The sequence below is a fragment of the Drosophila guanche genome, unplaced genomic scaffold, assembly GCF_900245975.1.
Source record: "Drosophila guanche unplaced genomic scaffold, DGUA_6, whole genome shotgun sequence".
Lineage (NCBI taxonomy): Eukaryota > Metazoa > Arthropoda > Insecta > Diptera > Drosophilidae > Drosophila > Drosophila guanche.
Window position 1 is genome coordinate 5,370,885 of NW_022995749.1, and position 13,849 is coordinate 5,384,733.

At 41.1% G+C, this 13,849-nt stretch overlaps 2 protein-coding genes across 6 annotated transcripts; both read right to left on the reverse strand.

The window, feature by feature from the left end:
* Window positions 1–382: 382 nt before the first annotated feature.
* Window positions 383–10,177, reverse strand: LOC117585097 (protein Malvolio). Of its 4 annotated transcripts, none has more exons than XM_034274369.1 (11): window positions 6,756–6,977; window positions 6,482–6,666; window positions 6,236–6,400; window positions 6,038–6,176; window positions 5,192–5,347; window positions 4,976–5,134; window positions 4,470–4,915; window positions 4,292–4,407; window positions 4,111–4,202; window positions 3,800–3,870; window positions 383–790 (listed from the first exon to the last, which is right to left on the reverse strand). In XM_034274369.1, the coding sequence occupies exons 1-11, from the start codon at window positions 6,975–6,977 to the stop codon at window positions 733–735; spliced, it is 1,809 nt and encodes a 602-aa protein (XP_034130260.1). In that variant the 3' UTR covers window positions 383–732. The 4 variants fall into 4 exon arrangements, with proteins under 4 accessions (XP_034130260.1, XP_034130259.1, XP_034130258.1 ...); XM_034274368.1 differs by lacking the exon at window positions 383–790 and adding an exon at window positions 1,748–2,039; XM_034274367.1 differs by lacking the exon at window positions 383–790 and adding an exon at window positions 3,035–3,507.
* A 1,228-nt stretch (window positions 10,178–11,405) lies between these two features.
* LOC117585098 (hematopoietic lineage cell-specific protein) lies at window positions 11,406–13,681 on the reverse strand. 2 transcript variants are annotated; one of them, XM_034274372.1, is made up of 4 exons: window positions 13,530–13,681; window positions 13,221–13,405; window positions 12,721–13,124; window positions 11,406–12,662 (listed from the first exon to the last, which is right to left on the reverse strand). In XM_034274372.1, the coding sequence occupies exons 2-4, from the start codon at window positions 13,385–13,387 to the stop codon at window positions 11,554–11,556; spliced, it is 1,680 nt and encodes a 559-aa protein (XP_034130263.1). In that variant the 5' UTR covers window positions 13,388–13,405; window positions 13,530–13,681; the 3' UTR covers window positions 11,406–11,553. The 2 variants fall into 2 exon arrangements, with proteins under 2 accessions (XP_034130263.1, XP_034130264.1); XM_034274373.1 differs by having other exon boundaries at window positions 13,221–13,408; window positions 13,530–13,676.
* Window positions 13,682–13,849: the final 168 nt, after the last annotated feature.

The window sequence follows — 13,849 nt, forward strand, 5'->3', positions numbered from 1 at the left end:
ATTTTTGAAATATATTTGTTTGTAATGAATGAACTAGCTAGGAGACTAAGGTTTTGCAACATTGCATAAAGAGAAAGAGAGTTCTTAAGTAAAACAGTATAAAATAAATAAGGAATACGAAATACATTAATTGCTTTTGCTCTCCACAAAGGTTCCACAAATTTATGCAATTTCTATAGACAAATTTTCACACACACACGATTAAGTAGACAATACATGTGCTTCGATATACGCTCAGTAAATTTCACAGCCCTATTATTAATAGACTTTATGATTATTAGCATTATTAAAAAGTGTTTTTTGCGATCAATTTCTAACATGGATGATCTGTTATGGATGTGCTTTGCTGATCTTTTCTTTTCTTTTTTGCACTTTTGCTTTGCTTTTCTTTTGGTATGCATTAAAAAGTAAAATTTAGTTATTGTTTTACACTGATCCCCGGTTCTCTTGGAGAACCATTTTTTAGAAAATAATACCCGAAGCCACAATACAACCCAATCCATTCCGCCTGTCCGCCAGGGGAACTTTGCCACATTGTGTCCATTGTCGAGTGGTTTGTTGCCGCTGCTTCCATGCAGACGAATGCCAATTCAAATGCCAATGCTAGCTGATGACCACATGGTGACCGGGGCCGCCGTTTACGTTGCTGCTGGGGCACCCGGATTCGTTGTTGTTGCTGTTGGTGAAACAAACCTCCTCACTGCCATCGGAATCAGTGCAGCACAGTAATGGCTACGCATCATCCTCGCCATCCATAACATCCGCTTCGTTGTCGCCGCTCGTCGCAATTCTGCAAAGGATATTCAGACAGATAAGTGAATGATGATTGATGATTGATGTAAGTGCAGTTTGAAATGACTCTGTGAGATGAGTGTAGGTAGGTGATTTACATATCTCTCTCATTTATCATTGAAGGAACAAAAAATAAAAGAATTGTGGTAGAAAATGGTCTCAGCTGATCAAATGTGTGCGAAGTTTTGTAACTAACTTTTTATTTATTTACCAATGTTTTTCAACTATGGCTCACATATTTTGCAGCAAATCCAGATCCTTATGGATTGCTGCTATTTATTTATCTTTTATGCATGTTTTAATGCACAGAAGCATCAATTCTTGTACACCTTTCAATGGATTCTTATAGCCAGATCCTCCCGACTATTCGACTAAGCAAAATGCAACCTTTTTTTGTTAGTATCGATTAATATAACGATAGTTCTATCTGTCTATCAATCGATCGCCATAATAGATCATAAATATATAGTACATCAATTACACACATAATTTATTCTTCTACATAATTTGTATGTCTCTTAAAGGTTTTTTGTACTCTAAAGATTGCTCTTAAGATATTGTAGATAACAATAGATCAACATTTACTTTCCAAGCTCTACATTTATTTAGATATATTATTTATTTATCTACACAAATCTCTACAATAGATATACGTACACTTCGTCCGCCATAACTTTCATTAAAAACCCCACAAAAATATTCTAGTTAGAAAAAACATAGAAATTCAAACAACAACTCCCACAAGAAAGATATCACAGATAACACAGAGAGAAACAATTAAAAGTTAATAACAAAGGCAAAAGAAGAAACACTAAAACGAATATCGTATTTATTATTATCTGGCAATAGGAGTGGAAAATATATGTAATATTTATTTCTTTCTACAGTTAATAAATACAGACATAGATATAGATACATAGATACACTATTATCAAGTACAGCAGGCATACAGATAGGTTTATACAAAAGTGTTTAATATCAACCAAATGTGTTCAGTAGAGTAATACGTACAAAATTTGTCTAATAAATAGAGCTACATAAAGATTAAAAGAACATCTAATACTTATAGAGTAGGAGCATAAATTCTTTACAACATTTACATACAGTAGAAGAGTGCAAAACTAATTTCTTTAAAATGAGAAGGGGTAATTGGAGGATCTTAAGACTATCTTAGTTGGCTTCGTTGGGGTAGATTCTGATTCTGTATCGAGTTTCTTGAGATTCCATTATCGTTAAGTGTCAGCTCGCTATATTTATGGATGTGTACAATATGTACAAGGTCCGATCCAGAGTTGAAGATGTCGATGCGAGACCCCAAACAAAGAGAGAAAATCAGATTTTGGCCAGCAGCAGCAGCATTTTCGGGAAATCAAAAATGGATTTTTAATTGAATTTCCTACGGCACGCGTTCTCAAAGCGATCCAAAAATCAAGTGCTATTCATTTTTATAATTTTTCTTTTTCGTTTCTTTCTATTTTTATGTTGCATTGAAATTTTGCATATTTTGGCCCATTCTTTGGAAATTCAATAATAATTTTGAAAAACGTTTTCTCATTGTTTTGTATCAATGCCAAAAAATCCATTTCCACATAAATAGATTATACAAATTTTGTTGTTCGTGTGGGTGTTTGTTTGGTTTGTGTGTGTCAATTTGGAATATTTTTTTTGTACATTTCAATTAGCCACAAAATGAATGGGAAACATCAATCAATCCGGTATCAGTAGTAGACACAGAGTATAAGAGTGGGGTGTAGTATAAGACAGTACATGAAGAGAGAGAGAACAGAGAGACAGTGATAGAACACAAAACACATATACAGAGAAAACAGGGCTGCCGGGGCTGAGCGTAAATATAATAAATAAATTTTGAAAATCTAAAAAAATTATTTTATTTTTAGTTTTATTTGAATTAAATTTGTGTGGTTAATTTTTATAGTTGAGGGTGCCACGCCCACTGTGCTTTTGGATAGCCCTTGAACCAACCAACCAACCAACAAACCAGAAACCCTCCAATGAAAACTAATCCGTTGATGACTAGAGCTAAAACTAATCTAAAACTTAAATATTATAGGAATTGTTTTTGGCATGGAAGGTGTATAAACTCCAGTTTTTCTTCCTTCAGGTTCTTTGGTCATCCACTATAGACTCGCCATCCTTCTTCCCAAAAGCAGTGTTTCCAGGTTTAGAATGGGCTCCGCTTACTACTTAAAGCCGAGACCAATCAACAATAAATTTAAAGACATTTCCAGGTAATTCGCAGCCATAAATGCAAAACTTTATTCAACGTGCTAAGCGTCCAAAAAGCCTTAGAAAGTACATAATACCCCACAATGCTTGATAAAGCAATCAGTGAAAACTTACCAGTATTATTTCTTAATATTTCTTACTATCTATAGGAACCCACAGTGGATGGGGTGGTAAATGCTGAATGTACAAACGTAGATCCCCTAAAGACATGCCTTATACGAGTACTCGTAAATTCTAGAGTGTTGTAGAGCCCTATTAGGTACTTGTTAGTGTTGTTAAGCGTGTGATTTAGTGTTAATATCACAAGGGTAGGTAGGTAGTTAGTGTGTGCGTGTGTGTGTAGGCTGTGGGAGGGTTAGCCATAATGAGTCACCAAGGATGATTCAGTTAGGAACCTTCTCCGAAACGGTCTCAAGACCTTTCACCGTTTTGTTAGTAGCTGATTCGCCTACAACTAAAGTTACATCACTGTGAAGAGTCGAAAGAAGAGAGAGAGAGAGTTTCAATTGTTGAAAGTTCTTAACCAGATGAACGATTCATAGAAGAGTTTAGTTAGCAGTAAGGAAGAGTTAAATTTGAAATAGTTCAAGCCAATTCGAAGGAGTAGTTCAGTGCAGTTCAAATGGTTAACTGAAAGGTTAGTTTAGAGCCCCTATCTCTAGAGAGATAGATACAGAGAGAGTGTGAAGTGAAGTGGAGTGTGCATCGGTGCGTGTTGGGTGTGCGTCGAGATTTTGGTGAAAATAATTCTTGGACATACCTGGCATACGTTGAGTTGGCATTCTTTATCGAAAAGCTGTTCTGGCTAGGCAACACAAAACGCTGCACCCACTGTAAAACATACAAAGATAGATAGAGAGAATATCATTTAGTAACAGTAGATGGAAGTGGACTGCCCCAACAACACGGCATAAGCCCCACAACTAAGCCTCGAAAAACCATCAACTGGTGTTCAGAGTCACGTAATTTGATAATGTCAGACCGCCAGTTTGATGTGCGATATCTGGCGATGCGTGATTTGTGATTTCTTAATTGATAAGTGCCGCCCGCCCTGTTGTGTGGAGTACTCACCCGACTATTCATCAGACGCTGATTGCCCATGCAGGCGGCCATGTGTATCACAAGATATAAATTAAATAGTATATATAGAATGGCAAATATGCCTGCAAATCCACAAAAAAAGAGAGAGGAAGAAAGGCAAACATTAGTTCAGTAAGTTCAGAGTGAAGAAAGATTTACGAGTTCTACTCACAAACTAAAGCCAGCAGACCGCCTTCGATCTGCATGTTCTCCACTTGCACAATCACAAAGTACAAATTGACGCCAATAACCACAATCGTGAGACATATAGAAACGATTTTGTTACCCCTGCAAGTACAGAAAAGAATGAAATAAACCAAAGAGCAAGGTTAAAGCGTAGCAGCACTCACAATCCGTTGACAAACTCTCCCATAATGGCCGCACATGAGGTGAACGCTATGGTGGGTATTGCAGCGAAGGGCAACTGTAGCGACATCACCGCGTTCAGAATGTCATTCATGTTGGTTAGATCTTCCATTTGGCTGAACATGGCCAGGCAGAAGGTCGGTATGATGGCAATGCAGCGCGTGACCAGCACGCGACACCAGCGCGGCCACTGCAGATTGAGGAAACCCTCCATCGAGAACTGACCCGCATAGGTGCCAGTCATGGTGGAGCTCTGGCCAGCGGCCAGTATGCCCACACCCCAAATGTACATGGCCACTGCACCGAAAGTGCAGCCCAGAAAGAGTCCGCCCTTGTACAGATCCGCATCGATGATGGCTGTGCCATTCTGGTTGTCCACAAACGACACCAGGGCATCCGCGTACATTGATTTGTTAGTGCAGATATCGAGCTAGCAAAATAAATCGAATGATTAAGTGCCTAAGATAGGGAGGAAGTTTTTCCCACTTACCACATCCTTATTGGTCTTGCCATACATGCCATGGGCAAACACGGACACCACAAAGAGGTTAATGATGAACGACACAAATAGAGCCACAGAGGCCTCAATGAAGAAGTAGAAATTCGCTTCGCTCACTTTCTTGGGCTGGCGACGATCAATATCGCGGGACTGTAAAGGAAAAGCTCCATTAATTACGTTTCTTCAGATATTTAAATAAAAACTTACCTTGACCAGAGCCGAGTGCAAGTAGAGATTGTGTGGCATGATGACAGCTCCGACAACACCCACTGCCTGTAGCAAAACATTTGAGTTGCAGTCGGAGCACCAGGGCACAAACATACCCTCGAGTACCTCCACTTGATTGGGTGCCGAGACAATGTACTAAAAGGATTGGCAACAAAACGTAAGGATTAGTTACTGCTTTACCCATAGAAAATTCCCCCAACATGTCCAAAGTGTTTGCTCATTATTTGCTTCTTGATATGGAAGAAAAAAACTCCCCATGGATAAGCATACAAACTCGTACAATATTTTGGCTTGTACAACAAACAGATAAGGCCTGTAATTGTTTTGTCTCCCATGTGGTATTGTTTGTCATATCCGGGCAGCATCATGTGCTTCCACATCTGCCATATGGAATGAAATGTGCAAGTGCAAGCTTATCTAATCATCTGCGGGGGTTTCTGCTGGACAGACGACTCAAGTACAATTACTTATTATCTTTATCTGCGTAGTAAATATGTCTCTGGGTCTCTGAATGTGTGCATAGGTTCGTTTTAAGGGCTTCCGTTTGATGGGTGGCTGCTCCAATCAATAGCACGAAAAAAACGCCCCGCGAACTGAGGTAATTTGCAAATTCCGTGACAATGGCTTTAGGCAAAAGCGCTAAAACAGCACACAAACAATTTAGTTTTTTTCTTCTCCTTTTTACTGCCTCTGTGTTTATCGCAATTGTTTAAACATTTTATTATGTTCACGCCCGACAGGCAATTGAGTGTCTCCAGGAGAACTTTTGGGCTATTTTGAATAAATCTACTTAGAATTTAGGGGCTTTTTGTTTTGGGGGCTTACCTCATAGCCAAATGTGACAGCCATGATTGTGATGAGGAACCCAAATAGGAACTCCAGCTTACGCAAACCGTATTTATCCAGAAAGAGGAACGTAAACGTGTCGACAATGGTGATCAGCACGCCTCCCCACAAAGGCACACTGCCAAAAAGAAGGGGAATTACATATAAGAATCCTCATGCTGCATTAGCACAACTTACGCTTTATTCGATAGCAGATAGATGGCAATGGCCGTGCCAATGACCTCCTGCATATCGGATCCAATGATGGCGATCTCAATCATGATCCAGAGTATCCAACGCGGCAAACGCTTGTACTGGCGATAGCACATTTCAGCCAGATGCAAGCCCGTTACCACACCCAGCCTGCACACAAATTTAATGATTATAAATTAGACACTTTCCAAGAGGGAGAGCGAGAGAGCGAGAGAGCGCTCAGCCACTCACCTTGCAGCCAAGCGTTGCATGAGCAGACCCAAGACGGTGGCCCATAGCAAGACCCACAAGATTTTGTACTTGGCAGCGGCGCCCGACTGCAAATCGGATTCGATGTTGCCGGGATCTAGATATGCAATCGACATGAGAAAACCGGGTCCCGTGAAGGCCCACAGCTTGCGAAAGCTGAAACCCATCTGCAAGGGGAAGGTCAAGTCATGTTAGTTCTAGTTTGATTTTCTTTTATCAATAGTTAGGACTTAGGAGAGAGACTTTGAAGACTTACACTTGTGTGATCATCTTCGGGTATGAGGACCTTTTCATCGCTGAAATAGGCTTGCTTGGCGGCGGGTTTCAGATATGTGGTTTCATTGAGTATCTGCTGATGGTGCAATTGATTGCTATGGCTGCCTCCTGCTGTTCCTCCATTACTCCCACTCGAACCGCTGGGACCATCGCCACCGGCACCCGGCTCAACGTTCTTGTGATAGGCCTCATTCGAAGACATGCTGTGGAAGAGGTTGACAAGAATATATACATTTAACTAGTTTATTTATATATGGACACGAATCTATTGTTACGTTCTGTTTGGATTGTTTGCTTTGACTGTCAATCAATTGCTCTATGCTTAATTATACACACGACTACGACTATACTCGTATTCAATTTGTGTGATTGTTGCACCTGCCATTCACACAATTTCCATTTAATTAAGCATCTGTCTGTTTGTGTGTCTGTCTGCCTGATCTGTGCCTCAATTAGCATTATCATAATGCAAAAAACAAACAATAAAAGTTATAAAATATAATTATCTAAGTGCGTGATGTCTGCAGCCATAACAGCAGCCATATTCTATGTCTCATTTTTTGGGGGCAGTGCTAAAAATGAGCATCCAAAAAGTATAACAATTTCCCGGAATAAAAAATAAATATACATATGTATGTATGGGGGTTTTTTACTTGTAGTTTGACAGTCATTTGGTTGGTCTAATTGATAACGCCTGCTACAGTATTACTGTAATATAAGTATATAATAATATACATGTTTATATGGCATGTACGGATGAGGAAATAACACCAAAGCCTCACACACACAAACAGGGCTTGTGAATCATTTCTAAGAGAGTCTGTAAATTCATTTCGAGTCCGTAATTTTGTTTGATTTTGCAATTTAGCGAATATTGACCCGCATATAACTCTGTGCATTTGTTGATCTAATAAAAACTGATTACAAGTGCAGTACACAAGTACAATACATAACAGTATTATGGAGAGCTCTTCAAAAGATATTGTTCCCTGCAGGCAGGTTGGAAATACCATCAGCTGGTTCACCTTGACAGGCACTCTCGCCTGGCTGGCTGCCTCCACTGCCTCTATCTCTGCCTCTGCTCTGCAGTTGCTGCTGCTTTCCACATCGCCTCATTGGTGACGGACAGAGCAAGACAAAGGCACGGAGTGCATCGGTAGATGTCTAATTATGTAGAGGCCTTACTATACACAGAGTTTGATCACATTTAGATATCGCCATTAATGGCCAATTGGCTTCGAATCTATGGTCAAGATTTAGAGGTTAATTGTAACGAATACAACTGTTTCAGCTGCGTTGTCTGGTTCATTGGAATACGTGTTTTTGTCACAGCATTTATTTAATCGCTTCTGTTTAACCAGATGTGCGTGGCTCCTCCACATGCCATGGTACCACTCAATATTATGAGTATAGTACAAATATTTTGATATGATATGCACTTTTATTGTATATCAATTTTAGCTACGTGTTCGGCAAGCGGAAATTAATATTTTTTGATCTAAAAAGTTGCTAGTTGCTCGATTGTACATATCACAAGTCATAAATTCTGATTACTGCAAAAGAAATACTCTGGTATGCCCGAAATAAACAAAGAAATCCACTACATTAAAGGCCACATCAATTGAATTTTCCATATTTGTATACCCTTCCAGACGGGTGTAATGATTTTGCCAGTTATGCGTATGAAGCTCTTGCTGCTGCCCTGTGGTTTCTTAGGAAAAAACAACCATACTTTCTAGCTATAGTAATTTATAGTAAAAATAATATATGACTTTTGAATATATTAAAATCTACTGCCTGCCTCAGGCACAATCAATATGTAAGTGTATCTTTAACGCCGGTCCCCTACATCTCCCGCTCTCATTGTTTATGTATTTTTTGTGTGTTTGACTTTGTCCTCATCCAAATAAAAGTTTCTGTTATTTGTTGGCTGTCCAAAACAAAAATATTTCAAAAAAACTGCGTAGCAATTTGTTCAATCAGCGGAAAATGCTAAAAAATCAGCAATTAAATGTTTCGCAGACAACAAAACACCCGACAACAATGTAAGCGTAAATATGATAACACCTACAAATAAATTACTTTAGCTATTCAGCAATTTCCCACCAACATGTGTTAACTACTTTTTTTGTAAACTGTAATTATTCGGTTTACGTTTAGAATTCGTTGCAGGTTCTTAAATTAAAATGCGAGAGCTAGTTTTGAACACGATTGCACAGGCACTGGGAACATTTTTGCGCTATTGTTGAGGAATTACCATTTTAAAAGACGTTTTCTTATCACAGAAAAACAATTGTTTTAGAGCCTCAATAAGGTTGAGCGTTGATAAGGTAATGTCTCCCCAAAGAAAGATCAAAAGAGAGTTTGAAAAACCTCACCCTGCCCAAAATAAACCTTGGGCTCCACGTTTTGTTATTGGCACACACCTGCGTGCGCACTCACACACGCACACACAGACACACGGGGCACACTCACACTATTTGGTTCACGCGAACATAAAAAATCGAGAGAGATGATGGCCAAAAAGATAAGCATAATGTAAATTATTGAATATTTCAGGTTAACACCACTTCATAGCAGATAATTGGTTTTAATTTCAACACTATTTAGCTTACTTGCAACAGGATGGATGGGATGGCAGCGGCGAAAATTAACGTATTGGTCTGATAAATAATTAAAGCCGTTGTATTTGCTTTATTATATCACACACACAAAAAGAGCACAAACTGAAGACGATACAACACTTATATGCATTTTATGAACATTTCACTCATTCCGTAAGACCCGCTCGTGGAACAATTTACAAATTCGGTGACGTTGAACACCAACAGAAGCAGAAGCAAGCAGCACAGTCAGTGCCAGTGGGAGAAGTCTGTCTCAGCTTCCAATTGTTGACTTATTTAACGGCAATTGACGAGTATCTGGCGGCCACCACACCAACGACGTGACATGCAGTTTCGTTTTTTATGCCTGCCTCCCCTTATTCCGTTCCGCGGTCTCTTTTTGTTTAATAACATATATTCTTGCAACCAGCTGCTTCAGTGTGACCGCGGAATTATCGATAAAATATACCGCAATGTACCAACAAATTACGGAAATATACCATTATATACTGATATACCCTAAATCCTGGGTGATGAGTGAACGAACTGAGCCCCGCTCAATTTAAACAGATGAACCACTTGAGTGGAACCGCGGCAAATAATACTGCTTGGAAGTTCTTATTGTATCCTCTCACACACACACTCACACAACTACTGTTTTGGGGTACTTTTCATGCCATGTGGCAGCTCCAGTTTAGTACCTTATCGTTTCAAACACTCTGCCGTTTCAAAACGAACGTTGCGCGCCCTGACTCCGCTCCACACGATCACCGCTGAATGACGAATGCTGTCGCTTAACTGTAGCCGCTATTTATTCGAAATACTGTATTCTTCCTCTCCTCTCCCACTGGCTCGCTCGCGAGGCTTATGTTTTGCTGATTACAGCCCCGATGGACAGACAGAGAGAAAGAGAGAGGGCAAGGCCAGGGAACGTGCCGTGCCGTGCCCACCACAGCTGTCCGCAGCGATTTTTTTGATGTGGGATGTTTTGATAATACCTCAGGACCCTCAACAGATACATGCCCACGCCCCATTACGTACTGAAACTATTCTGTTATCATTAACCACAGGTTTATCGTTAATTTACGCTCATGTGATTACGAGATTTAGACCCTGTCCCTGCCCCTGCCCCAAACAATCACTTAACTTGACAGACAATCTCCGTGTAGTATTTCCAACGTTGCCAACAACACGCACACTTTATCGTAATACCCTCTAAAAGCAAAAAAAAAATCAATTTATAAATCAATTTTATCGGCAGCCTGATTTTTGATTTTGGTCTGACATTTCTTACGATTGCGATCCCGACGCCAATATTTGTGATAAGCTAAATGCTATGGAAATATGGCTTGCTCTTAACAAAAAAAAAAGTGACTAATCAGCACAATGCAAACTTCTGATTCCCTTTGTCCAGCCGCCAGTGCACCATAACTGATATGATTCATTACAGAACAACACGAACAGCAAACTGTGAGTGTCCCTTAAAGTACTTACAGCAAAAAGATAAGGAAAGGCACAGCCCTGCCCTAACCCACATTAGAAATGCAGTCTGTAAAATGCCTTTAAGTAATCCCGTGATATTCGCTATTGATAAACTTTATTAAGTATTTATTTATTTATCAAAAGAGCAGACTTTTCTGGTTGTTGACTGTCTTTAACATTAGATTTTACCTGACATGGGAAACATTCCGTAGACTTTATACAATTTAAAAGAGCAAAAATCGTTCCTTTGACACACGTCAAAAACTTCATAAGTATAGTAAAACATCAAATGAATAATGATAAAATGTTTTGCACATAAACATAAATAAAATTTGGCATAGCATTTTTCTTTGAAAAAATCTACTAATAAACGATACAAAAGAATGTAAAATGGGTTCGATGTTGTAAAATGATATATCAAATATATGTATACATGTATGGAATACCATGAATGGTTGTGCTAGCATAACAAATTACAATAATAATTTCAATCTCTAGCAGTTCGTTGCACACAAAATGGGACACATAATGGGGAGGGGAGTATCTGGGTTAGTAGCGAATTGTGAATCGATTTTATAGTCAAACATTAGTATTATTTGTTGTTCGGTTAGTAAAGTAAATTAAAGTAAATACAATTTGATTTTTGTTCTATCGTGAATTTCAAACGGAAGCATTTCTTTTTGTTTCTTGAACTTAGGAATTTTGTTCAACAACCTGCACATAGTTGGCCGGAAAGAGGCCATAACGATTCTTGCACAATCCCCGCCACCATCCATCATCGATCTTTTCGATATGCGTGATCAAATCATCAGGATCGAACGAAATCTCATCATCATCGGCTGCCTGGTAGTCGAAGAGCGCCAGTGCATGGATACTAGTGTCCTCCAGGTAATCGGCAAGATTGTCCGAGTTGGCATATATGGCCTCCTCGAGGGTTTGAGCAACAGCACCTGCTTGGGCAGGCTCAGGCGTGGCTCCATTCGTTGCTGGTGGCAGAGGAGAAGCTGCCGGTGGCTGTGGCGAGGCAGCCTTAATCTCTGCCTGATTTTGATACAGCGGCTCCTCCACAGGCTCTGGCTCAGGTTCCGGCTTCGGTTCGGGCTCACGTTGCACCTGAGGCGTTGGCTCATGCGCTGGGGATGTGGGTTCACTTCTGGGCGGTGTGTCCACGGTCTCCACCTCAATCTGAGGCACAACATCTGGCGGCCTCGCAATGACCTTGGCCGCGGGTGCCGCCTCTTTGACCACGACAGGCGCTGGTGCTGGGGCAGGCACGGCAGCGGCTACGGGTGCTGGCGTCTCTGGTTGGGGTTCGTCTGCCACTTCCACCTTGGCTGGCAGTGCTTTGGGAATGACAATGGGTTCCTTGCGTGCCGGCGGTGTCTCAGAGACGGGGGATTGCATTTGATTGAAAGCACTAATGGCATTGCCAATGCCTCCAGCTCGGCCTGTCTGAATGGCCGCCCGACTGCCCTTCGGTGGCGGCGTTTCAGTCGATGTTCGGGGCGTATTTTCCGCAACCGTCTGCTTGGCTGCCTCCTCCCGATCCCGCTTATCCTTGGCCTCGCGCAAACGTTTCTGCTCCTCGGATCGCTTGCGCGATTCCTCCTCGGAGTTCTTGGCCAAATTCTCGAACTTGGCGCGCAGATTCGAGGGCTTGGCACCCTCAATGACTGGCTTCACCTTGTGATCCGCCTGGCTGGCGTGCTTTTGTGGCGCCTCTTTGTGATCCCATCCCACCGCCGATTTGTCCTTGCGATCCTCCTGCACACCGAACTTACCGCCAAATCCCTTGGAATAATCTACAACAAAGAATCGTGGCTATAGCGATGATGAGTCATTAGAATGCCCAAAGCTTACCCTTCTGTGACTCGTGTTTCTCGACCTTTTCGATGTGGTCCCAGCCGACGGCCGATTTATCCACACGATCCGATTGTACACCGAATTTACCACCAAAGCCCGATGAGTAATCCTTTTGCGAGGCGTGCTTCTCCACCTTCTCGATGTGATCCCAACCGACCGCTGATTTGTCCACACGATTCGATTGCACACCAAATTTACCACCGAAACCATCGCTGTAGTCCTTCTGCGAGGCATGCTTGGCCACCTTCTCCTGGTAGTCGTGGCCCACCGCTGACTTGTCCATGCGATCCTTTTCCACACCGAACTTGCCACCGTAGCCGTAGCCAGCATTCTGATCCTTTAATAATTGCTTCTTCTTGTCCAAGTCCGAGCGTTCAGTCTCCTCGCGCAACTTGTCCATGCTGTTCATTGTGGTAAACAAAGCGAAGGAACACAGAAAGTGCATTAATGAAAACAATGAACTCGAAATTTCCAGCTAAACAGCGATAATGACTCACTCAATGGCGCCCGCTGTGCGGCCACTGCCATCGATCGTCTTCGATCCCCAGCGCTGCTCTTGCTCATTCACATCGTTAATAAAATCTGGATCGGTCTCCCAATCGTCATCTTCGGCGACTGGGGCACTGGTGGCCTGTATCTGATGACCAGCACTTGCTTTCCACATACTACTGCTTATCCTTATCTGCTGAAAAAGATAAACACACACATTAGTCGGCGGGGCAGGTTTTTCATTTACTTTCAGATAATAAATGGGAGGGGCTGAGTCGCTGCATAACTGCAAAGCGACCCATTTACGATGCACTTACGGACTTTTGACTAACTACAAATGCAGTGTGGGTGCTTTAAAAGCTGCAGAATGTTTTCGAATGTTTATCGGAAATGTTTAAACAAATAAATTTTAAACAATTGCCGAATAGGCTGAAAATCAGTGTGACCGCAGATTTATCGATCAAATATACCAAGGCGGACCTCAGAAATATACCGAAAAATAGATATTACCGAGTACCGGGAAAATGCAAGGTGTGGACAGGGAGGTCATTACAGCGAAAATAATATTTAAAAAATACCGATTTAAATACCAAAGGGAACGGGGAAAGCAGTTCAAAATTTTAGCCGTTATGATTTG

Coding starts and splice junctions, on each gene's coding strand:
- LOC117585097 (XM_034274367.1), bottom strand. CDS start 6,977: ATGTCTTCGAATGAGGCCTATCACAAGAACGTTGAGCCGGGTGCCGGT. Junction 6,401..6,481: donor ATGCAACGCTTGGCTGCAAG/GTGAGTGGCTGA, acceptor ATTTGTGTGCAG/GCTGGGTGTGGTAACGGGCT. Junction 5,135..5,191: donor TGCACTCGGCTCTGGTCAAG/GTAAGTTTTTAT, acceptor TTTCCTTTACAG/TCCCGCGATATTGATCGTCG.
- LOC117585098 (XM_034274372.1), bottom strand. CDS start 13,387: ATGTGGAAAGCAAGTGCTGGTCATCAGATACAGGCCACCAGTGCCCCA. Junction 13,125..13,220: donor CGCACAGCGGGCGCCATTGA/GTGAGTCATTAT, acceptor CACAATGAACAG/CATGGACAAGTTGCGCGAGG. Junction 12,663..12,720: donor GAAACACGAGTCACAGAAGG/GTAAGCTTTGGG, acceptor TCTTTGTTGTAG/ATTATTCCAAGGGATTTGGC.